The sequence below is a fragment of the Corvus moneduloides genome, chromosome 1, assembly GCF_009650955.1.
Source record: "Corvus moneduloides isolate bCorMon1 chromosome 1, bCorMon1.pri, whole genome shotgun sequence".
In the NCBI taxonomy this organism is placed as follows: domain Eukaryota; kingdom Metazoa; phylum Chordata; class Aves; order Passeriformes; family Corvidae; genus Corvus; species Corvus moneduloides.
This window is the reverse complement of record NC_045476.1, coordinates 158,615,547-158,641,395: the sequence shown is the minus strand read 5'-3', so window position 1 is coordinate 158,641,395 and position 25,849 is coordinate 158,615,547. Positions and strand designations below refer to the sequence as shown.

General features: G+C 42.6%; 1 protein-coding gene across 1 annotated transcript in view; it reads left to right on the top strand.

The window, feature by feature from the left end:
* ST3GAL1 (ST3 beta-galactoside alpha-2,3-sialyltransferase 1) overlaps positions 1–24,523 on the top strand; it is a 78,481-nt gene extending 53,958 nt beyond the window's left edge. Inside the window, exons 3-7 of the mRNA XM_032133886.1 lie at positions 8,998–9,194; positions 12,392–12,571; positions 17,220–17,265; positions 19,491–19,610; positions 21,069–24,523. Coding sequence (XP_031989777.1) covers positions 8,998–9,194; positions 12,392–12,571; positions 17,220–17,265; positions 19,491–19,610; positions 21,069–21,242 — 717 coding nt within the window. The 3' untranslated portion in view covers positions 21,243–24,523. The remainder of the gene's footprint in view (positions 1–8,997; positions 9,195–12,391; positions 12,572–17,219; positions 17,266–19,490; positions 19,611–21,068) is intronic.
* Positions 24,524–25,849: the final 1,326 nt, after the last annotated feature.

Below are 25,849 nucleotides of genomic sequence, written 5' to 3'. Positions count from 1 at the left end.
CTTTTCCTATTGGTACCTGTGCTTCTTAGCTGGGCTTTGCTGGAGCCTTGAGAAGGGAAGATGGCAAGCTCAGGTCCTTGCCCTTGCCCTGGCTTGAGGTTTCGCCAGGGAACTGGGCTGATCTAACAACTGGCAGTTTTCAGAGGAGGGGACAGACTGAGCTCAATAATGAGAGGATGAGGTTACTCATGGACAGCATGAGCAAAGCCACACTTCATTCTGCACTCAGAACTCACTGATTTAAGCATGAGGTTGGAATGCATTCTCTCTTAGGGAAAAAAAACCCCAAACTAATAAGAAGAAAAAGCTTGGGGCTCAGTACAGAAGTCTGAATATGTGATGCTCCTTCTTGTAGTGAAACAGAAAAAAAGAAGCAGTGTTTCCTCAATTTACAAAATCGATTCGGCTAGAAAAGACCTCTGAGATCATTGAGTGCAACCTATGATTGAACACTGCTTTGTCAACCAGACCATGGCACCGAGTGCCACATTCAGTCTTTCCTTAAACACCTCTAGGGATGGTCACTCCACCACCTCCCTGGGCAGCCCAGTCCAAAGTCTAATCACCCTTTCTGTGAAGAAATTCCTTCTAATGTCCAACTTAAACCTCCCCAACCATAGTTTTAGACTGTGTCTTCTTGTCCTGTTGCCAGCTGCCTGGGAAAAGAGGCTGACCCCCACCTGGCCACAGCCTCCTTTCACGTGGTTGTAGAGAGTGACAAGGTCACTCCTGAGCCTCTTTTTCTCCAAGCTAAACATCCCCAGCTCCCTCAGCCTCAGTCTCCTCACAGGACTTGTGCTCCAGACCTTTCACCAGCTTTGTTGCCTTCTGTGGACTTGCTACAGCTCCTCAGTGTCCTTCTTGAAGTGAGGGGCCCAGAACTGGACACAGCACCCAAGGTGTGGCCTCACCAGTGCATTAAAAATTCAGCGCAACCTGAAACGGATTCTTTTGGAGGATGTTTGTTTCTTTTTCAGCAAAATGAAAAAAAATAGACTTTCAGAACAGTCAAAAGTTTCCTCTCCCCATCCCAAACAAAAGCTGTTCATTAATTTTCAGGGCTGTCTAACCATGTTTTAGTGTTTTCATTCTTTTTTTTTAATTTTATTCAGATCAAGTTCAAAGGGAATACACCATTTCAGAATACAAAATCAAAGCAATTTTTTTTCAGATGGTAAAAATAAATCTTCTAAGATTCCTAGACTTTTTCAATATTCAACCAGGATATGTGAAATATTTTGATGTCCCCCATAACTGCATTGTGTATAGGAAGTTTTACTTACTGAAAGTCTTTGCCCTAATGCATAGTAGATAGCGAAAGTGCCCTGAAAGAGGAGTTTTGGGTGAACCCTGGGCATGACATGGCCTCACCTCCTCATTGCAACTAATTGCTTATGTACATGTTGCTTTGGGTAAGCTTTTCCAAGACAGTATCATTTCTTCAGTAAATAATTCCCAGTTGCATCCTGAGGGCAACTCCCTTTTCACTGTTCACTTTTAGGCTCATCTTCAAAGCAATTCTGAGATTTTAGCCAGTCTTTAAGAAAACATTGCTCATGGCCATGTTTCACTCTTGCATGCCTTGCCAACTCAGTAATTTGTGACATTTTGTTATATTTGTACATAAAAATGAGGCATGAGGAAACCGGAGATTGCTCAAACTTCTTTTCAGGGGAGGAATGACTGTGTGTTCACTCTCAGGAGCTGATTTCCAGCAGCGTGGTAGTTTCATTGAGCTGTAACTGAAACTCTGAGATGCACTGGAGCTCTTTTATTGCACAGCTGTGACTTACCTGTCATGGGGAGACCCGTGTGATGTGCTTGCGCTAAACACAGGCAGAGCCCTTGCCTGGCTGCCAAACTCAGTCTGCCCTCCCTCCCCCTTAACCCTGTCGCTGTAGATGTGAATAAGTGCTATTCATCCAAACAGTCCTGCAGCATTAGTGTCTCTCTAATACTAGGACAGTGAGGACTGATTTCAGAGACTAATGACCAATTGTCATTAGTCAATTTCAGAGACTAATTGGAGACAAAGTGACATTTGGGACGGAAGAATGGGGTGGTTTCACTTGCCTACAGCTCTTCATATGGCTGCCAGGCTGCTTTATGGTTTATTTGGAGAATATACAGTTTGAACATTTTCAGTGTGGTAGGATGTGACCTTTTGGAGGGAAATATTCCTGCCTGCTCTGAATAAAACTGTTTGTGTATACTGGATTTAGTGCTACCAGCTGTGCAGGTGGGATGGAGCAGGGGAGAGAAGGTCAGTGTCACCATCCCTGCAGTGGCTCATCTCGCTGCATGGGGCAGGGCTGCTCCAGAGAAGGCACCTGAAAATGTACCTGGCTGTTTCTTTGCTCATGGAAACAATGGGGATGTCGTCAGGACAGCTCCTTGCCGTTCATTTGCTTAAATATACACAGCTGATAAACTCTCCCTTCATTATTTTAGTTGGGTAGCAAAGAATGGCCCAAATTCTTCTCCTGTGTACACTCCTGCAGCTGCTCTGTGCTTTTTGTGACTTAAAGTTGAATTGGAATCCTCTACTCTCAGGGAGGATCTGGGCATTAATAACAGTTCAGGCCGTGAACATTTTGTTAGAAATTCCTCCCTCCCTCCCTCCCTCCCTCCCTCCCTTTTCTCCCTCTCACCCTTCCTGTCTCTCACCTCCTCCCTCTCTCTTTCTCCTCTGCCTTCCCTCATCTTATGCTCAGGGACTGTGAGAGTGTTTTTGCAAGGTGGCACCTGGTGTTACATGATACATTCCTTTCTGTTTATATTTTCTTTCCCACCTCCCTGAGCTGGTTCACCTGCAAGTTTTCCATTGTTTTACCATGACACAACTGCTGTGGATGTTTTCACTAAATTTAGTAACCCATATATAAGGAAACTTGGCAAGAATTACATGCCGTAACAAAGCACAGCATTTATTTGTAGTTCTCAGGGGTGGATGCATTGTTCTTGGTGGTCAGAAAGTATTAAAAATACGAGATCAGAACCTGCTGTTCTAAATCCAAACGTTGAGGTTGATGGATTGAAGTTGTGATAAGTAAATTTAGACCCAGAGTTTCCTGGCAATCTTCTCTGTAGATCATTTTTCATAAACTATCATGTTATAAGAATTTTTATCTCTAGTCTTATGATGTTTGAGAGTTTTGCCTTTTCTTTGGAAGAAAGCTCAGATCTTGGGGCCATGTTACTAGCATATCTAAAAGAAAATACTAGTTTAAACTCATTATATTTGTAGGAAAAATGTAATAAAAATTAAAAATTTGCTATCCAGTCAGTGAATAAAAGGGCATCCCACCCAACACGTGTGCTGGGGAAGTTGGGGCAGCTGCACTGATCTTTAAGGCAGCAGCAGAGCTGCTTGGCACCTGAGTCATGCATTTTGAATGCTCTCTGAGGAAAATGTGTCCAAATACTTTGATCACAAGAAGTTTCCTTCAAAACTGGGACACTGACGGGGACACTTTGAAAGCAGCAGAGAGGCCTCAGTACTTTGAAGGCAGCATGTTGCTACCAGATCACTGCAGAAGGTGGTACCAAACCCAGGCTCTGGTCCCAGGCTCTGGTCCCAGTGCCTGCCACATGCCCAGTCCCACCTACAGTTGAGCTGCTTGGTTGCAAGTGTGACATTTAGGCCAGATTTGGACATACTGGAAGAACCTGACCCTGGGCTACCTCTTACCCTCACTGGCAACCCCCACATAGGTCCAGCTGGGCTGGAGCTGCTCCTCCTATGGTGAGGACAGATGGATGAGAAGGTGGTCCAAGCTCACGTGTCTCTCTCAGCACTAGGATCAGTAGTAGTAGTGGTGCAGTGCAGTGTAGAGGTGACCCATACCAGCCATGGAAGTCAGAAATTGTACAACTCAGCATATTATTGTGTGTTATTTACAATATATATGCACATATAAAACTAATATTTATATTTGAGAATGTAAATTTTTCAATGACATAAATCAGTAAACAAAGCCCAAACTCTTGAAAGCCCCTGTATTTTTCCCCTTCAACTCTTAGATGCATAGTAATTAAAAGACATTAAATGTAACTAGAATAAAGCCATATTTTCCAGACCAAAGAGGCATTTTTAAAGTTGATGGTTTCCTTTTCAGTTCTCCTTGAGTCTGTATAATGGAGATTACCTGGATTTGCCCCACCAGACTGTTGCTAGGATTAATCTTGTAGCTGGAAGGTGTTGCATGAGTGTTAATGCTTCCAAACTGCTGCAGTGGGGCAATTAGTAGCTGTGCAAAAGAGATTCTCATGGGGCTGTATTTCCTCTTTATCTTTTGAAAACAGGTAAAAAATTAATTAGAAAAGCCACAAACACTAGTGTTGCTACCCCAACTTCCCCCAGGCTGCCTGGCTGTGTGTTGGCAGGGTTGCCTTGTTGGTGCTGGCTGCTGCCAGACCCACAGCTGTACCTGTCTGTCCACCACAAGGGTTCTGCCTCATCTCATGTTCTGTCTGCAACTCCATCATGCCAGTGATTGAAGGCTAATCTATTCTACCTGCTAATAATTTGGGATTTTGCAATTGCGTTTAATATGCTGCCGAACTTGGCTGTGAGTGCAAGATGCACAGGCAGCAGGAGGGCTTTCCTTTGAGGTTCTCCTGACTTCTTTGAGACCCCAAGATAAGAAGGATGTGGGTCTCTTGGAACAAATCCAGAGGAGCCCAGGAAGATAGAGAGCTGGAACACCTTTCTTGTAAAGACAAAGTGAGAGAATTGGGGTTATTGAACCAGAAGAAAAGAAGGCTCTGGGTAGATTTTATTCCATCTTTTCAATATCTAAAGGGGCTACAAGAGAGCTGGAGAGGGACTTTTCACAAGGCCAGGTACTGATAGGACAAGGGGGAATGGCTTTAACCTGGAAGTTGGTACGTTGGAGATTAAGTATTATTAGTTATAAATTCTTTCCTTTGAGGGAAAGGTTGCCCGGAGAAGTGGATGCCCCATCCTTGGTAGTTTTCAAGGCCAGGTTGGATGGGGTTTGGAGCAACCTGGTCTAGTGGAAGGTGTCAATGCCCATGGCACGGGATCAGAACTGGATGATCTTTAAGGTCCCTTCCAACCCAAACCATTCTGTGATTCCATAACTGTTGCTGTGTCTTCACAGCTCCAAGCCATTATTTCTGAGCAGCCTTGGCTGAATTCACCCTCTTCCTTTGCAACCCCTTAGCCAGGTTTTGGGTATTGCTGCTTGGTAATGCTGTCAATGTGACGGCACTGGAGAGCCCAGTGAAGCCTTCTGAGAAGTTTATAAAAGCAGCAAATCCCATGTCATCCTTAGAGGGGGTGTGCACAGTGATGAGAGAGGGAACAACGGGCTCTTCCTTGGAGAGCCATTCATGGGTAAAGAAAGAGAGTGCATAAACTTTGAGGGTTCTTTTTTTTTTTGCTTGCTTTTTTAAAATAAGAAGATGCAAAACCAGCTAGTTAACTTCTGTATGTGAAATGAGGAGCTTCTAAGGCTGGGAGATGATTCAGGAAACTTCTCAATCTGAACTCCCAAGTACAGTTTTTAACAACCTAAGGTGAAGAGTTGACTCTCAAGTGACGCACAAATATTTTATGGAGGGAAGCTGGACTGTTTAGTAATCCAGTGATATTTTATATAAATGATATAAGATTATAACCCACACAAGGTGTGTTAAGATGCTTTATGGTCTTAGGCAAAGAGTTAAACTGCTTCTTTAGACGCATATATTACTTGCACAGACTTCTGAGAAAAGCAGCCACTTCACTCAGGACACAGGGGTCAAGTATTTCAGTGTATTTAAGGCCACTTCTAGCAGCTGTATCCATACACGTATCCGTGTCACACATCTACAGCACTGTTGATTTTCTCTTGTTTTCGTTTCTTTTCTTCTTTGCCTCTGTTTCTTGAGTTCTTTTACTCAGAGTTCGAATTAAAAAGCAGAGGATGCTAGGTTGTTGTTTGGACTTAGATATTTAATATTTTCTTATCTATAGCACAGCTGCACGGGATGTGCCTCAGTTAACAAGGTGGAAAATGGACATGAGTTCTAACTTCCAAGGCCTTTTAAGGTCCAATTTACCCAATTATGGAATGCCAAGTAATTTATTTTTACTTATAATCCAATAACTAACTATTCATGAGATGCACTGCAGGTTTTTTGACCCAATACCAGAACACCCAGATTTGTGATGAAGGAAGGGGAAAAGAAGAACAAATCCACACCCAAAATCCTCCATGTTGTTACATATATCCCATAAGCCTAATTTTTCTACATCTCTGCATATTCCACCCAGTGATATAACTTTAATTACACAGCAACAACCTCAGTGTTATCACACAATTTAGGAGCCTTTCCCAAGGCTTCAGGTCAAATGCAGTGTGCTTCTGGCGATCACTGTCAGCACTGAAAGGCTGAAATTCTCAGAACTCAGGGTTCCAACACAGCACTTGGAGGGAGGATGCTCTTCTAGGAGAGCCACATGGCACTGCTACGGCTCTGCCTTGCACAGCATGGACAGACTTTCACTCAGTACTTCTGTTGATTTAGGGGAAAGGCCAGATGGGTGGGAGCTTGGTAAGGAGAAAAAAAGAAAAAGACAACAATACTCAAAAAAATAGGACAAAAATTTGGTGTGGGAAAGTGAACTATAATCGGCTTGTAATTGTAATGCTATTAAAATGGTCTTTTGTCAAGCCAAGCAAACATTGTGCAATACAGAACTGGCTGCATGTTAAGTCTGAACTTTTACAAGCTGAATATGCCTTGGAGTTAACCAGCTTTGTTGCCTCATCTTCTCTGTTTTGCTGAAACATCAAAGACCAGCCAGTGTTGATAGAAGATTAGGCCTGAAAAGTATAGTTCAATCAGATAATCACTGGGAAATTAAAACAGAGCACTTAAAATGAGTTAAGAACAGATGTCTCATTGTATGGGTGTTCATCACACAGTGCAATAAGATCATCACCCTATTTGAGATCACTGAGAGAATTTCTAACATTAGTAATGGTCTTTCCCATGGAAGTTGTGTGCAACAGAGGGATTGTAGGACAATGGTGTCCAACTTCCAGGTTGGTGCCCATGTTTCAATTTGGTTGCAGTAGAATTACTCTAGACAGAAACATAACAGGATGGAGGAGCCTATCCAGGATGTTTCTTACCATTTTAATGCAGCAAAAATGCATCAATACTCCAGGTCCTTTTCTGATGCTATCATTCTGGATGAAAAGAAAATTTAACCTAAAAAGGGCACCCAGGTACTTAAAATTTTCTGAATATTTCCTTCCTCTTCTGAATTTTCTCAGGCAAAATCAGTTCAAGAATAAGATTTTGGTGGCTTTCCTTTTCATTTCTTAAGGACGGTTAAGAGTCAGCTCATCTTTACAGAGAGTAAATGTACCTGGGTGTATGTAAATATGTGTTCAAATAACTCAAAATAAGTTCTTTTTTCAAAAAGTTGTATTTTACAACATTATACACCTGTACTACACTGTAACATCTATGAAGTCTCTAATTATTTTGAGGGCTGCAGGTTTTCTAACATTGTTTTTCTCATATTCAGAGTAAGAACAGGTTAAATTGGATTCATAAAGAACACACAAGAGTTTAGATATGTGGTTATGTGTTTGTTGCATCACACACAAATTTAGAAATTACCTTTTTTATTTATATAATTGAGCCTTGCACTGAATAGTGAGACACATGGTCATAATTACAGTGCTTGTCTGTTCATCCTAATTACCTTGCATCTTAATCACCTTGTGCAGTCCAGTAGTAAGATTAAGCCTGTGTATGCAACGTTGCTTTGTCTTCTTTGTTTCAAGTTCTTGGCCTCAATGTCATCCTGTAGCTCTGAGCTCCAGAGACCTGTTGCTCATTTCAGTGCAAATAAGGTCCTGTGAAAAGGCAGCACAGAATTTAAAAAAAAATTACAGTGCTGCACCTGTTTGTGTTTGTGTGAGAGAGGGAGATAGCAGGACAACAGTTCCTGGTGCTGTCAAGGGAAACTCATGGGAAACTAAAGCCAAATTACCCAAGGCCATTCCTGAGAGTCGTGGGAAAAGGTGTTTCTCTTCTCTCCCTCCCTGTCTTTCCATGCCCTGGGCTGGCAGAGCAAGCCAGAGCCTTTTTGGTCCATTTCATGCTGGAGCCGTTCTCCCTTTGTGAGCTTGGAAGCAAGTGGCACCAGGAGGGTGGGCAATGCTGTTTGTGAGCCTGCCAGCACTCCCAGCCTCTTCAGGAAACCTCAGAGAGCTGATCCCCAGAAAGGGAGTGTCTGACCATCACCTGCCCTGCACCTTGCCTGTACCTTCCCAATCCAGCCATTGTTTCCACCATGCACCACAGAGCTGCTACAGAACAGTTTCCCTCCATGGCAACAGGCACAATGACCAAGGTCCGGGTGGATTTCTTCATCCTGGAGATTTTTTTTTAGATGATTTTTTGTCTCCAGCCCTCAGGGCTAATTCTACTAGAGTTTCTTATAGCATGAGCAGCTGGTTTCTCCACAGTTCACTTCCCAGTTCGCTCTCCCACTCCTGGCATATGCCAAAATTTGTGGAAGGGATATCAGTCACTTCTGTCTTTCATCAACTTCCTTGAGACTTTTCTGTCCTTTTTTGGAGAGTTAAAAGAAATTTTACGCATGACCTAGCAGAAGATACCTGACCCAGAGTGGGTTTAAGCTTATAGACACCAGAGAATCATTTATTCTGCTAAGGCCAGCCTTGGGGAAAATGTTTGATCTGTTCTATCATGGCTAGATAGAGACTGAGGAAGTGTGTGAATCTGAGGAGAAGGAGGAGAAAAAGGAAGCCAAGTTTAAAAAGGTAAGGGGTTTTCCACCTGATTTTTTTCACGCTTTGTCTCCCAACTCAAAGCCTGTTACTGCAGAAGGCAGTATCTGTAGGTAGATTCAGGAATGTGCTTTGATGAGACATTTGAAGCCACCTCTAGCTCAGAGAAAAGCTGCCTGTGTTGGTAACCTGGAATGATTTCTCGCCCTAACAGAAACTGCAAGGAGAGAAAACTCCAAAGAGTTTGAACGCCACTCTCACAGAGCTGTTTGGGGTCATCCCCGGGGACGGGGACCCGCTGCAGGAGCGGGGATCCTACACCTGCAGGCGCTGCGCTGTCGTGGGCAACTCTGGGAACCTCCGGCAGTCTCAGTACGGCCAGGATATTGACTCCCATGACTTTGTGCTCAGGTGAGTAAAAACCACCTCAGCTCCAGATGCCTTTGTGTCTAAAATTCACTGGTGTTTGCAGGGGACAAGTGAGTAAACAAGTTTAATGGTTTATCTGGTGAAATCTGGTACTTAAATCAAGTCTAAGTTCCAGGGACATAAACTGTGTGTATTGGAGATAGGACCTCATGTTTTAGCTTGAAAAAAAAACATTAATAGGTATTGATACCGTAGCTTGTTCTGCACAATCTATAATTGCCTGTGTTAAAAAATATAGGATAAAAAAGATTTGCACTTATGACTAAAAGTTATTTCTGCAGCCAGTGCTCACAAGCGATCTTTTAGACATTTAATTGACTGTATTAGATTTGATTTTCTTGCACTGGTTCATTCTTAAGCAGTGGTGAGGTGGGGAAGCCAAAGCCACTTTTCTGTGGACAGGAATCCCCTGTTTGGCTGCTGGTAATTTGTAAGGGATCTCATTGCTTCTCCCTTTTGAGGCAACAAGATTGGCTACTTTGTCCCACTGAAAGGCAAGCAGGAACTAGGTAAGCAGAGCTCATCACTCAGAGAGCAGCCAAAATATCTGGACTAAGTTAGTCTCCAGCATGTCATCTGCCTTTCACACCACAGCTGCCAGCGCAGTACAATTTGGGGAGCAATAAAGGGCAGGAAGGGAGGGCTTGCTATGGAAAATGCCACATGTGGGATTATGCTCTCAGAAGCAACAAAACCTTTGGTGGGAAGCGTGCACTGAAGTCAAGAATAAATCAGCAGAAGATCAACACTGAACTGTTAAGCCACCTTGGCTTCTGATGTGGCTTGAACATGGCATAGAGTCTTCAGGTGACATCTAAATCTTCACAAATCATATCAGGAGTTGCTGCCTGCAGTTCCATGTCTTGCTTCCTGCCAAAAGTCTCTCCCCAAAGGCAGAGGCAGCCAGCCTGGCCTTCAGATTCATGAAGGGGAGAGCCCTCAACATTATTCCTACAGGTTGTAAATGTAGGGCAGCTGCAAATGTGGAAAGCTGTGATGCATTTATGCTTAACTCTGTGTCCCTCCCTGGGGAGACAGCCCCGTTCCTGTGTGGACTTCCTTATATTGCCTGGGCTACGTTTCCGGACTCATGCAGTGAGACTCAAAAGCTGGTAGTAGTAACTAAAGAGTAACTCATTCAGGTTCATGTTTCTGCTCTGAGGCCTTGCCCATCCCATAGCCATCCATCCCTGGCAAGGGCAGAACTCTTGGTGGCTTGGTGAATCTTCCAGTCTCTGATTTATATTTCAGCAATCTTAAGCCAGATCTGAAAGGATTGCACAAGGTTTTAGGATTCACTGTGGGAATTTGTGCAGAGAAGGTGACCCCTCTGTGCATTAAACACAAAATCTCTGGTGACTTGAAATTCACTTCCACATGTTCTGTCAGTACAGCCAAGTGCAGGGGAGAGCCAGGGAGCCTGAGGGCTCACCTTTCCTTCCAAACAACATGTCCCAGCCCATTTTTATTTGTGTAACTATCTACTTTCATGACAGAAGGAAGTTCCTGCTCCATCCTTCCTGCTGAGACTGGGTGTGAATGCTACCTTCTGCCATATGGCAACAGCAGCCCCACCTTGGGTGGTAGGAAAGGTGCATAGACCTGAGGGTAGGTTGTAAGATAACCAAGATGTCACCCTTGTCTTTGTCTTGATGGAAAGAAACCCCCGTGTTTTATATCTTTGACTGACTAATCTCAAGATAAAACACAGAGAGTCCCGTGCTTTTCCAGTATTTCTGCACAGTATGGTGTGGGTCGCTGGCAGGGAAGCCAATAACCGGGAACTCAATAACAAATCCACACAGGCTGGCAGGATATTCTGACTATGCTAATAACTCCCTTGACGGGACTTAGAAGAAACTTAAGTAGTTCACCTGGGGAAGAACTGCAATAACACAGCCTGGCGTAGACTCGAGAAACAGATTTTGCCTTTCCTGTTATCAGCAACCAGGGCAGCATGTTGTCTGGCAATGTGTGATGCTCCTCATTACCTCGTCAGCTACATCCTTCCTTGTCCTCCCTGCGCTTCTGCCAGGAGCTGAGCTAATATCATTGCAGAAAAAAACATTTTGCTCAGAGACAACTGGGAGGTTTCTCCATGGTATTGCACAGCACCATGGATTCATGCAAGTTGCTTTGGGGGTCTCTAATGTGCACTGTGCTGTACCACAGAAATATGTAAATCTCTGCCATTGAGGAGCTAAAGTGTCAGGGAGAGAATTGCTGATGAGCTCCCAGATTGGCTTTCAGAAGTGAGCACAGGCATAGAGGCATTTCCGCAGACCTGAGTTCAGAAATCCCCTCTCTGTTCCCTGTATGGGCCGTTCATTTAAGAGTTGGGCTCTGTAATCTTTGTGTGTCCCTTCCAGCTCTGAATATTCTGTGATTCTGTGACTCTGTGATACATCCAGCATAAGGTAGGGTAGCCCTGTTTGGCCAACATGTCTTGACTGAGCCCTGGTGGCCCTGGGCAGATTTTCGTGTGCTGACTCCAGGGTTACCTAAAGCCCCCCTTGTGTGTGCAGAGAGACCCTGAGTATCTACAGACTTTGGAGGACATACTACAAAGTAAAAGTAAGGTTTGAGTAAATGAAGGGTCAGCAGCAGGTCCTGTATTTGTCGCTGTGGCTGTGATGTCTTTTCATGGGAGAACCGTAAGGAAGATTTGCTGCTTCTCGTCACACATAACGTGGTTTATTACCTTGACCCTAGACATTCAAATACACCTGTATAGATAGGGGGAAATGGAACTGCAAGAAGTCTAGCTGATGTACCTCAGGGCAATGTTTTTCTCATCAGCTGGGGGATGCAGCTTTAGGATGAAGTGAGATGTGTCCTCATGGACTCACCACTCTTTTGGTCAGCTGTCTGCTGGCTGTAAAGGGAATGCAGGGATGTGCTCAGAGATACATCTGCTTGGTGGACACTCCTATTCAGTCCAAGGAGCTCCACACTGAAGCTGAGCTTTCTTTTACTGTTTAACTGAATGGGTTATGATCATTCCAGCTTGCCTGAGGACCCCTATACCCTGTCAGGTCTGTCTGAAGACCCTGCATAGAGCACTCCCTTAGGTATGGGAGCATGTTCCTGTACCTCAAGCAAATGACTTAGTGATGGTTCCCATGTGTTTGTATTTACCTAATTCCTCTCCTGTCTCAATTCTTGCTTTTGGGCTGCAGAATGAACCGTGCCCCCACTACTGGCTACGAATCAGATGTTGGGAGCAAGACCACTCACCACTTTGTTTATCCTGAGAGCTACAAAGAGCTGGCAGCAAATGTGAGCATGATCCTGATCCCCTTCAAAACCCTGGACCTGCGCTGGGTTGTCACCGCTCTCACCACAGGCACCATCAATTTGTGAGTAAGGGCAGGGACAAGGGGTGGGAGTTCCATACTTCATGTTGCTGTAGGACATAATGGCCTGTGTGGAGTAAATCCCTGCTTCTGATAAGGCCTAGGCATGCTTTACAGACCCTCTCAAGTCAGAGTTCAGCCCTGACACTTGATTTCTAGGAAAAACTTAATGTTATGATGTGGTTGTTGAGGGAAAGATCAAGATCCAGTCCCTTACCTCCCCATTTCTGAGAGAAATGAGAAGGCGAGTTTTTGTTGGTGGAGTTGACCAGTTTGATCTAAAGTCTCCTGAGCTTTGGGGTTCAGTGCCTCATTTTGGGCTTCTGCTCATCTGTTCTCCTCTCTGGTTCATTGTGAGTCAGTACACTTGCAGAAGAGGACAAGGAGGCAGAGAGGGGTGTGCAGGTTGCTCACCTGAGGCAGAGAGAGCAGATGCAGACCACAGCACTTAGTGCCCCATCCACAGGACGGGCACCCCTGGACAGGTTCGTCAGGAGTTTTGTCTGTCTTTCCCGGTGGAACATGATTGAGAACTGTGCAGAGGAAACAATGTTTTGTGTGTCACCTGCATGTCTTAGCCTTAAATTCAAGAGTTCTACTTGGCAATAATGTGACACACTGGAATTTATTCTCCAGTTCTTTTTTGAGTGCTGTCAGAAGTAAAGGTTGTCTCCTGGTTGATTTATGGCAGCACCAGAATTAGAAATGTGATCAAAATGCATGTTTCTTCTGGAAGCCTGCAAGCAGATTCTCTTCCTTCCTGTAAGCTGGCTTTTCCTAATCCAGAGAATGAAATATGTGACATTTGTACTGTGTGTGAGGTTGTCTGCTGGGTGTAAAACCACAGCCTTGTGGGATTGCCTGGTGACACTCTGCTACACATAGACAGCAAGAGCAGATCAGATTGATTTATTCCAGGGAGAAATATTTCAAGACATTTGAACTTTTTTCCCAGTTTCAAGGTCTCAGAAGGTTTAAACTTGGAAAAGCGTGTCTTGAGTGTGTTGACTGGGCATAAGACCTACTTTGCGATTTTAACTGGAACTCTTTGATGGAAAAGCAAATAAAGTTTTATTTTCTCTTCATTTTCTTTTCTCTCTTTGTAGATGCATTTTAGATTCTTTCATTTTCTTATTAAGATTCCCTTAACTTGTAACAAATCTCTGTTAGCTTCCTTTTACCTTTTTCATCACCAGCATTTAATACACACAGTCATAAATTGTCTTAAAAAAAACCATCTTCAAGACACACTCATAACTGGGAAAAATCAGCACACTCAGAAAACTGTACCAATCACTACAGGAAAGTCATTGAGGTGCAGGAGCATGTCCAGATAAAAGCTGTGGATCTGTGGAAGGGTCTGGAGCACATGTCTGATGAGGAGCAGCTGAGGATGTTCAGCCTGGAGAAAAGGAGGCTCAGGGGGGACCTTATTGATCTCTACAACTCCCAGAAGGGAGGCTGTAGCCAGGTGGAGGTTGGTCTCTTCTCTCAAGTAACAAGCAACAGGAAAAGAGGAAATGGCCTCAAGTTTCACCAGGGGAGTTTAGACTGAACGTTAAAGACATTTTTTTCACCAAAAGAGTTGTCAAGCACTGGAACAGGCTGTCCATGGGAGTGGTGGAAGTCACCATTCCTGAAGGGAATTAAAAGATGTGTAGGTGTGGCACTCAGGGACATGGTTTAGTGATGACTTGGCAGTGCGGGGTTAACTGTTGAACTCAATGATTTTGTAGGTCTTTCCAAACGAAATGATTCTAGTGTTCTATAGTTTACATGGACACACCTTTTGCAGGCAGGTCCACTGCCTGTTCCTGCCCCAGGAGAAAGCTCTTGGTACTTACTGAACTCTGAGGTCTGCTCTGATTTCAGGTGATCTCTTAGCCTATTAGGAAGGCTGGTTGACCACAATGCAGTCACAGCACATGAAAGGGAAAACATCTTTGCTTAATAAATTACAGAATATATTATATATTTATAATTAGATTGTATACATGGGCTTGGTAAGCATCTGGTATAAATTAGCATGTGAGTATTTAACCATATGAAAGAAATACCACTATTTTAAGATTTTTGCCAGACTCAAAGCAGGGAAATTGCATAATTAATAAGCTGGAATAATAAAAGCAGAAAATCATAAGCATATAAATCATAGCAATGTATGTAGCATAATTTTAGCCTTGTAGAATTAACCTATGAGCATGCATTAAACACACAGTGTCAGATAATGCGTATAAGGAAATTGTTGAGTGCACAATTTTAAAGAGAAAAAGGCATGAAATAAAAATAAAACACATTTGAAAGTCAGTATTTTAGAAAGAAGAAGTACTTATCTCCTTACCCCAGTCTGCTTGGTCATTGTTCTGTGTGCACAGGCTGCATAGTGTCAGCTGAGTTTAGGCTAACAAGAACCCGAGTGTACTCATAGCTAAAAAAGATAAGCATCCTGCATTGGTTAGACCTTTACACAGTGTTTAATTTTCTGTATTTCATCCAAATGAAAGAATTTCCTAAAACACAAAACCTGTGAGTTAAACATATTCTCCTCTTAGTATTATCATAATTCTTGCAATTTTTACATTTCAAAACAAAAGCCAAACTGCAGATTGCCTTAATATTCGCTTCAATTGATAGCTGATTGAATCTCTCAGACATTCTCAGTCCCATTTAACTGATGTATTTCCATCTGAAAATGTCTCTCTAAAACTAAGCATTGTTCCAGAAAAGAATAAGAAATGCCTTTTCTAGGATAGGAAACTTTCAGGCCCTCATCAGCCATATATTTACCCTGGTTGCCTTCACTTGCAAGTCTTTCAGGAATCTGCATGCTGAAAAAAACTCCACTTAGTTTGGCAAAGATAATTACTGTATTCCTTAAAATGTTGCACATTCTAGGTCGAGGTTTCAGTAAATGTCTTGTACAAGGTGGCCAATGACAGAGTTCAGTAGAGTGCTGCACAGTGGCTCATGGAAGATGTTTCCCAGGCAATGTGTTACCTTCATCACAGATATCACTCTGTCCCACTCCTGTGTGGTACTTCCAACTTCCAGGGTCTCTCACTCCCTGGCTGCCCTGCAGCCCAGGTTTTACATGATCATAAGAGCAGAGGTCTTAATCAGTGTGCCAATATCTTCTGTGTGATTTTATGAAATTCTGCAGCCATGTGACAGCAGGGCTTGGGTATTTCTTCTGAAAGAATGAAATAGCCCTTGGTTAAAATTACTAATATAACATCTGACAAGAGCTACAGCAGTCTCCTGGTTAGACCAGAGATGTCCACCAGTATTGTCTCGAACACTGCATGCCCATCTCTTTGGTCTTCTACTGTATCTATCCATGAAATACAGCCCTCTTGTTTCCTCCACATCACCTTGTGGGAAAAGATTGACTGTTTATTTATTATATTGAGGAGATTCTACCAGCAAAGAAGCCCTTTTTGTCTTCATAAGCATGAAAAGGATATGGGATCACCAAGACTGTTTACTGATTTGCTGGTCAAGGTCAGGCATGGGCTACAGCTGCAAGGGCATATTTGCTGAGATCAGATTGAGAAGCCTGCATGAGTGGCCCTTTCCCCAATAGCATCACCTCTTAGAAGGGTTGGAACCTCCCATCACCTCTCTCACTGCCTCCATCCCAGAGCCGGGATTGCAGGTCAGGAGAACATTGCCAAGTGGCCACTAGTTTGGGAAGATTTAGACTAAGTTTTAAAAGTGATGATGTTCCAAGGTTCAAAGAAAATAAAACCTTAATGACAGGAACCTTGTCATTACCAAAACCCAAGTGAAAACACTGAGACTGAACTAATGGAAGGCTTTGGTGATTTATCACAACCCATCTAAGAAGTATGCAGGATGTATTTTGGGATATACTCCAATTACAAGGCCAGCTCACCAGAATTTTTTCATGTGAAACAAATTCAGGAAGATTTTCTTCTTACTGCACTCGTGATAAGCTGTGCAATGCCAGCACACCCTGTGCATGAGATATGGGGAATAAAAGTTTTTTTCATTTGCAAGACAAGACTCGTGATTTCAACCCAGTCATAAGGTGTAACTTGGAAAATTTATGCTGGAAACTGCAGGAAGCCTTCAGCATCGCCCTGGGGAGGAGGGAAATAGCTTTCTGATGAGGGGCTGTGTACTTGGGAATGCCTGACTTTCATATAACCGTAGAACTGGTGAACTCTGCTGCCACCAACTCTGAAAATCATGAGGTAACGCCGAGTATTAGGAGAGGAAAAGTCTCCCCCTGGTGGGAGAAGGTTTTTTCTGCCAAGAAATTAAATGGAAAATCTTTCCCATCATCAAAGAGCAAAGACTGCAACTGTAATGATCCAAGAATTACAAGTCTCGAGCTCCACATAGTATTGACTCTACAGTGTGTTCTCAACTAAATCTTTGGTGTCCTACTGCCAATAATTAACTTGAATATTTAAGAATGTAGTGGTTTCCTGTAAAATTGCTTCAGTGACAGCTCAGTTCTTTTCCTGCTGTGTTACTTAATTGCAGCCTCATTTTACAACAATTTCTTGAATTTACTACTTTCAAATAATTTGAATTTATTACTGTTCGTGAAGAATATTCTTTCTTTGGAATTACATTTGGAGTTTTATTTATCATGGTGCTGTCTTTCTTTTTTCTTTAACAGCACATATGTTCCAGTTCCACGGAAAATCAAAGTCAAAAAAGAAAAGGTGAGAAATGCTGGTTTGTGGATTTGTTCTGCTTATTTATTTGTAGGCCTTTTGCTTCTCTGGGAGACAGCAAGAATCCAAGCAAGCCTTTGACATTCATAAAAATATATTCATAAAAAAACCAAAATACAGACGCTTTACAAGGCTCAGCTAAGCTAAAAATTTGGCTCCTGTGTGCCGTTTAGGCCATAGATCAACTACTAAATAATTGTGGTTGGAAAGAAATTGCTCTTTGGGCTATGCCATTGCATGAACACTGTTCTGAAGGTTGTATCACTTCCTCTGGTGCTGCTCAGGGACATTAAAAGTGCAGCATTGTCCTCCACAGCAATTACTCTCTTCCCACCTGTTGCAGTCATTTGTATGTAATGACACTGAGGAGAGACTTTAGAGGTTTTTAAAAATAATTTTAATATTTGAACACCAAGGATGTTTCTCACTCCCCAGTCAGTTCCTTGTAATAAGGAGCTAAGTGAACTCTGAACAAATAAAGCTGTTTCCAAGTCAGTGGAGAATTCCTCGTGGTAGGCTCTTGACCCACAGCTGCAATAATTACCTGTACCCAATTAAACAAGCTTGGAGGCTGAGCTCAGGCCAAGTGCAGGAAGGTTTTGCTCTAGGTATGTTACAGGTCTCACAGGCAATGTTCAAGCACAGTTTGCATGAGAGCACAGACCAGGGAACACTCCCTGCTTTGCACAGGGACAGGCTGGAGGCAGGATTTCCCACAGGGAAAGATGTTAATTCGAATGTTGGAACTTTAGCCACTGTACAAAGACTTCTGTTGTTGTAGCTGCATGGTTTGAGGATATAACTGAGGCAGGCTGTGTGGGAGAGGAAGAACCTCTTCCATGGAACTTCCAGAAAAATAAAGGTCTCATTCTCTCAGTCTTTGGAAAGACGGATTTAAAAAGTACAGGCATCTGGTGTATCAAGGGCTGTTAAAGTATGACATTAGCTCCAGAACATTAAAATTACAAATTAAAGCACACATCTTTCATTCAAGAGGCCAGGTTTTGCCAAAGGCTTCAGGTGAGACCCTGAACTAGTATCACTTTATTTTTCTTTGCTTCAAGCCATGGACCTCTAGGGTGCATTAAATAATCCCTAAGCTCATTCTTACCTGTTGTGAGGTACATGACAACCTCTGCAAAACCCCTGTGAGAAGCACCAGGGCAGGTGGTTAAACTCGCATCACAGCTGAGTGGCAGCAGCCCAGGATGTGGTGATTTGTAGCAGCTTCCTGAGCACGAGAGGAGAAGCCTGTATTTCTTCCCACACTGTGCAATTGAAAACACCCTGCAAGAAGAGATTACACACAGATGCAATATCAGCAATTAACCTCTGACTTTGTAAAAGGAAAAGCCTGGCAGCTAACCAGTAGCACTGAAATGCCAGCACTCTAATTACAAACACAGTATGGAGGGAAAAGCCTCTGCCTCGTTCAGGGGAGGGGGTTGAAAGCAAGGGCCTCCACCAGTCCTTGGATTTACTGTACTCTCAGTTCTTAAGTGCTCTGTCTCTGTGAGATGACCTCTGTGAGATAAAAAAATGCATTTTATGTCTTGTAAGAAAAAAGTATACAGCATAGAAAAATAGCATGTTTAGGAAACAGGATAAAAGAAGCTTACATGACCTGATAGGCTTCCTGATAGTTTACATTTGGCCCTTGGTTTCCTTAGATCTGTACTTACAGAGATACCAAGACATGGCTGGTGTATTGTGTGGAAGAGGGAATTGCTCCTATGTTCCCACTCAAATTACAGCTGGACTGATGATCTTAGGGGTCTTTTCCAACCTAAATTAATCTATGGTTCTATGGAACGTGTCATGGCATCTCATGCTTGCCTTTTTCAGGACTCCAACTCCCCAGAGCTCACCTGCAGGGTGCTGAAGGGAGAGTTGAATGGCTAATGCCTGATTTCCATCTCACTTGTGCTGTTTCATACCCATTGGTTTCAGTAGGAATCTCCAGGATTCACATTACTGTAAGCAGGAGGAATATCAAGACCAAGGAAGGGCTATTCATGTGTAACTGCACATGGGGAATATTCCTGAATGCACTTAATATGAGACTTATTTTTCCCTTTCACTTGCCCTCAAGGAATAACTATTATTCCTTTCTTACCCACTCCCCTACCCCAGTGTCCTTTAGGAATTATGCGCTACCATTGTTTTTTCCCAGGGTATTTTACTAATGAGTTTTTCTCTCCAATTTTGCCTAGATCCTGGTTTATAATCCATCTTTTATGAAATACATCTATGAAAACTGGCTCGAGCATCATGGCAGATACCCCTCCACAGGCCTTCTGTCTTTGATGTTTGCTCTCCATGTGTGCGATGAGGTAAAGTCTGTCTGTGTTTGGATATATGGATAAAAAATCAGGGCATTTCACACTGAAGAGCCAGGAACAACCCCTGGCCACTCACTCAGTCTATTTCCCCCTCTCCACCTTCTCTGCCATTTGCCTCTTCAAACATATGCAGACTCTTCAGAAACATGCAGACACACTCAACTGACAGTGACGGATTTTTTTAATGTCATCAAGTCGTAGGGTTTACGAGGCACTCTGGGAGAATATAATTAAACATAAACAGAGATTCCAACTGGTATCAAAACACATCTAAACATGAATGGCATCTTTGCCCATCTTGTTAGTGAAAGTTTCAATTAGGTTTTGCCTCGCTGTATTTTCAAACTCAGGCTTCTGGGTTTTTACAGTAGGTTATAATAAATGCCTTTGTTCCAGCAGTTACTTGGGGAAATTCCCCAATTTGAGTGATGTGAGGTGCTCCAAGGTGACTGGAGACTCATCTAGTTAGAGGTTAGCTCTAAGGCCAGGTTAATTCTACAAAGTCCTGCAAACCTGAGCTTGTCAGCATGGGGGATAAATCTCACTTTGCTGGCAAAATCCCTGTCCTGGACACACATCTGCTGATGAAAGAGTTTTGGTCACCCAGGCCTGTGTTGCTTGGAGAGGTGGTGCAAATACTCCTAAAGATACTGGAAGAAACTCTTATCATAGTCACAGCAGATTGGGTGGAGCCTGTTTTATGGTAAGCAGGCAAAAACCAGGGCTCTGACATTACCAAAATCAACTTAAAAACAGCTCATATTTGAGTGGGCCTGGGTGTGAGTGGTTTAGGGAGCTTGTTTTTTAGCTATGACCCATTCAAATACAGCCAGACATATCACCACTCACAGTTTAAATAAATCAGCTGTGATGTTTGGACTTTCACCATTAGAGGACACAGACACAGCCATCAACAAACGAGCCTTTGGGAGAGGAGAGGCTGTAGGTGTATACATGTGCAAAGAACATAAAATCCATCTGTCTCTGAAGTGACTGCAAATATCATATAATCAAGGATGTAAGTGTGGTAAACATGGGACATTATTTGGAAGACCAGGACCAAACCAAATTTTTTTCACTCTTTGTGGCCCACATCAGCTAAAGAGGCAATTCCCATCCCAAGCCACTGATCTGTTGAGGTCAATCATGCTTAAGGGATAGGAATGCATTTTCATATTGTAAATAAACCAGAATTAATGGATAGAAATCTCCTTTTCCCTCTGAGTTCAGGTCTGGTGGTGTCTTGGCATAGCTTAGGATGTCACGTTCTTTGGACAGGCCTTGGGCTGTTTCTCTGTGGTCATGTCATGCACCAGAAGAGCTTGGGACACCACTGAGGACCTCAGGTGCTGCTGCCTGTAAATACACTGAGAGTAAAGTTTCTTCAGCACTTCAGATGAAGAGTAATTGCTTTCCAGCCAATAACAGTAGTTCTCCCTTGCATCCTAGGTGGATGTGTACGGCTTTGGAGCAGACAGCAAAGGACACTGGCACCATTACTGGGAAAACAACACTTCAGGTGGGGCTTTCCGCAAGACAGGAGTCCATGATGGGGATTTTGAGTTCAATATAACTTTGACTCTTGCCTCCATTGAAAAAATAAAGTTTTTCAAGGGCAGATGACCCTGGCCATGGGAACAAGTGGGGGCTGCAATTTCCAGCATGCAGCAGAACAAAGCTCAGTGAAGATGATCTAGGCACCAGCCAGGTTTGAATGCGTGGATCTGCGGTGGATTTGGAGCATCTCACACTGCAGGGAATGAGGCCAAAGACCGGCTTCCAACTGCACATGATTTCCTGTCTATGGATAGCTGGGAGCTATCAATCAGTTGTGGGAATGAACTAATCTCTACTTAAGCTCTACACCTTGATTCTTGAATTACTGATGAAAGATCTGCCTGTTGCAATTAGGGGAAACCTGGGCACAGGAACCGCTGTCTGTGTGTCCGTTCTCTCTGCGAGCAAGGCAGGAAATCCTTGAAGAAGAGTGAAAAAGACTTTTGGGACTTAAGACCCACTAAGGCAGCTGTGAACATCATACTAAGGATTACCTCAAAGAAATGAATTCACTTCTGCTGTTGATCTTCTTTTTGAACCGTCTCTTCTCTATTCTCTATTACTTCTGTTTTCATGCTGTATTAAGGAAAAACATGATGAAGTTGCCTGGAGTAGTAACTGTTTCAACCATTGCCTCATTTTGCATTGATAGTGTCTAGAAAATATGAAATCGTCTCATGTATTATTTAATATTGCTTCCTACACAGCCATAATGATGGAGAAAATAATACTGAAAACTCCAGGGGAAAAAATGGCCTTTTTAGCCACTTGTCTATCTCGTTTGGTTATATGTAATTTTGGTTCTCTTTTGGTGGAAAATACTCTGGATTTTTTTTTTTGTTTAATCAGTTTAAGATTGGAAAGTGGACTTTTTTCAAGTCATTTACATGTGCCTTTTATAATTGTGCAACAGATGTGATTTTTGTTTTTAAGGTGACAAACCCTAAATTAAACTTTTTTATAAAAGGAGGGAAAATTAACCAAAGTTTAGCCTCTGTCTGGTATGCTTTTGTAGTAGAAACCTATAATAACAACTCCTATATTGCATTTGAACAAATGCAAACAAGACAATTTTTAAAGGTAGCTTTTACCTTTTTTAAGGGAAAATATTCAAAAGTCCCAAGAAAATTTTCTTCTTAAGTTTTTAAACAATTAAAATGTGGTATCTCTTTACAAGGTCTCTATTTGAAATGGAAAAGAAATCATGGGTTGGGATATCAACTAGTAATACATTAACAATCTTTGTTTTGTAGCAGCACCTACAAAGACACAATCTGCACAAGCTGATCTTAGAGCATAAGACAGACTTCAAAATCATGTGCATCTCTGGAGGAATGAGTATATGGATGTCAGTACCTCTAGGCAGTGAGAGGAGGGAAGTTACACTGGAGATTTTATATCCACAGATTTTTGCTGGAATCAACACATTAAAGCCTCAAGGACAGATAAAGTACAAATCCAAGTAAGGCAGGGAACAATGGAAAACAGTGGTCTTTTTTTCCTGATATCATGAAAACAGTACTCATGGATTATTGACCCACTTTCAGCCTTGGGGAAGCCAGAGGAGTTCTTGCCACAGACTTCAAGGGAGTTTTGATCAGGCTTGGGAAAAATGGCATATTTAATTTTTAATGTATCACATTGGTTGGAGTTTATGCCAAATCATCTAAACGTCTCCTCTCTATGCACCAGTTGTGGCAGAATGGCCAAGCAGATGAGTATTTGAGGTTGGTGAAAGCCCTTCAGTACTGATGTGCTTCATGCAGGGTTTATCCCCTTGTCTTTCTGCACCAGCTGGTGCCAGTGAAGTGCCCTCCAAGGCAGCAATACATGGCACAATGTCATGGTCAGCTGGAATTTTGGGCCACAGCACCGCTCACCAACATGAACTGCTTTACCCACGTGAGTACTACTGAACTCGCGGCACGTAAAGAGCCAAGGATGCCAAATGTCTGTGTGGGGCATCAAGCTCCCTCACCTGGTGTGACCTTTCAGTTCAGCAATATGGAAAGGGCAGGATTTTCAAATCTCATCATGATTTCTCTCAAGATGAGACCTGTTCATGATCCTCATGTCAAGAAGCCATTTCCCAGCATGGTGGCCAGCAGAACTCACCTGCATGTCACAGGCACAGCAGATTTGATGGGCTTACTGTCTGCTCCATGTCCTTTGCAAAAGAATGAAGCATTACTACCTGAACCATGTTTGCTCGTTTGGTTTAAGCATTCCTGCTTGTTTAAATTGCTGTTAATCAATATGCTTCTGGTGAGGTGCTGCAGTAATACAAACAAAGCAAGTTTAAGAGGCAAAAGACTACTTGGAAAATGCCAGTGATAACTCCACAGTGTGGCTGGATTTTGGAGCTTCAAGTACTTAATTTTTTCTTTTTTCTCATGGACAAATATTAGTAATTCAGAAACATTGTCTGCTCTTTCAGTCATTTTTAGAAAGACTTGGAAGAAAACTCATGGTGGTTTATCCCCTTAATGATTTTTTTTTTATCACAGGGGTCAGTTTGGAATCAAAAATAGTAGAAAAAGAAGCCAGATATATTCTAGTCTGTGTTGTTCTGAAAGTTTCCTTTTGCTTTTCTAATAAAAATTCCATTTTCCCCTGAACATTTTGCCTCTGACAGCACATATAAAACCTCATGGCTCATACATGCAGATATATTTAGTGTCTTCATCATGGAACAAGCTGCAATTCCCATTTAATTTTGTTGCCAACAGCAAGCAGTAACTGTGAACCACTGATGTCCATTTTTCAGAGTGTAAGGAGAGAAGAGAGTGGATCTCTCCAGATGTAGGATGAGGAATAGTCTGTGCCATCACATTTCTATTCCAGGGAAACTTTTTCTAGAGTCCTTATAGTCAGCTGACTTGTGTTAGATCCTTGTCTCAGTTCCCCACAACTTTGCTGCTCTTTCAATTGCCTTCAGAATCAGGAGATACCAACAAGTGATGCTGAGGGAAGAATTAATTCCCACTGCCATTATTGAAGACTCTTTTCCTGCTAGAAACTTTTTGGGTTTATTTGGTTTAAAAGAACCAAGGAAAACATTTAACAACTTGTCAAGGCTTCAAACTCTTGGACTGTATTTACCACCACTGCAAAATCTCTGAAGCACTCCTTGAGTGCTTTTTATGTTTTTTACCAAAGCCAAATCTCTTGAGCACTTTTTCCCTCCCATGACCAGATTTTCTTTGTATTTTTCTCTGACTACACAATCAATTATGGGTTTTTTCTCTAATGGAGGGGAGTCTGACACAATCATTCATTGACCTTTTATTTATTTAATTTTTCAGTATGATATGAATCAAAATAAAATTTTTATTGTAATCAAAGCATTTCTGTGTACACTTCTTTTTTCCACAGTACTTTCATTAGCTCCTAGAACCTCCTCTGTCACATAACAGTGTAAAGAGGCTTATTCCACTTCCTCACACCTATCCAATCAGTGATCTTAGATGTCTTTTCCAACCCTTATGATTCTGCAGTCCTATGAGTGACATTGCCATGTTTCAGGCTGCTTGTGGTCATGGGCATCACACTGCTCAGCTGGCACCTCTAGGCCTCTCTAGAGAAAAGAAATTGAACTTAATATGGCTGTGGTCTCCTGATGGATCTGTGCTCTGTTTAGGAGATATAAAAGGGAAATTAAGGCAGACTTATAAATCAGTGACTTGAGAAAAGATTCAACTTATCTGACCTGGCTGAGATCTGAGGATATACCCTAGGTCCCTGTTTTAAGGGCCTGCTATGATCACACAAACACTTCAGTCATGGATGACTTAGCTGTCCATTAGAAGAACCCCATCCAGGAGATGGATCCCTTTGCTCAGGTATCACTTTAGCAGGTCACACCCACATCTGCATCACCCTGGCTTTGTATGTGGACAACCTGTCTTGGCTATTTCTCATGGACCTCATCTACTGCTCAGTTTCCTTATGTGCTCTTTCCTTTCATTGTTTAAGGGACTGAGTAGGGTAGATGGTCGGGCAGTGATGCAAGCTGCCCTTTCAAATGCAACCATCCTGGTGGCTTGGTGGTAGGAGCTTAAGGAGTTGTCAGAGGTCAGCTCAGGGAGCTCCTGTTCAGATGCAGGCAGAGGTCAGATGGTCACAGTAAGAGCTGCTGTCCAGTGTGACCTTCAGAGGATCAGGTTCAGAAGATCAGTTCTCAGAAGCTACTTCACACTTTGCTTTTCAACCCAGGCTCTAGATGTGCTGCATCAGTGAGATATTAACCACCATTAATGGATACAGCCCAGCCAGAATCACGCTTGTCAAAAATGAGTGGGAAATAGAGGTACATGGGTCTGAGGAGCTACATGTCTCACAGAGGACATGCAAAGCATTTGCTCCTCTTTTTTCTTCAGCAAAGCAAACTAACACCAAGGAACAGCTTTCTTGGAAATTATTTTGCTTCATGTCCACTCACAAGAGGTGCAATGCAATGCAGCTTTCAGGTCTGAAATGATTTTGTCAGGAAAGTAATTTGCATAATATTACAATCTGGAAACCACTTGAGACTAGTAAGACATGCAGCAACAATAACAGCAACATGCAGACAGATGGACTGACCACAGGACTTGGACAAAGGACTTTGCTTATTCCATCAAATGAAGAAAGGAAGTACCCACAGGGGAATTGCATGGCTTCAGTTCATGGTA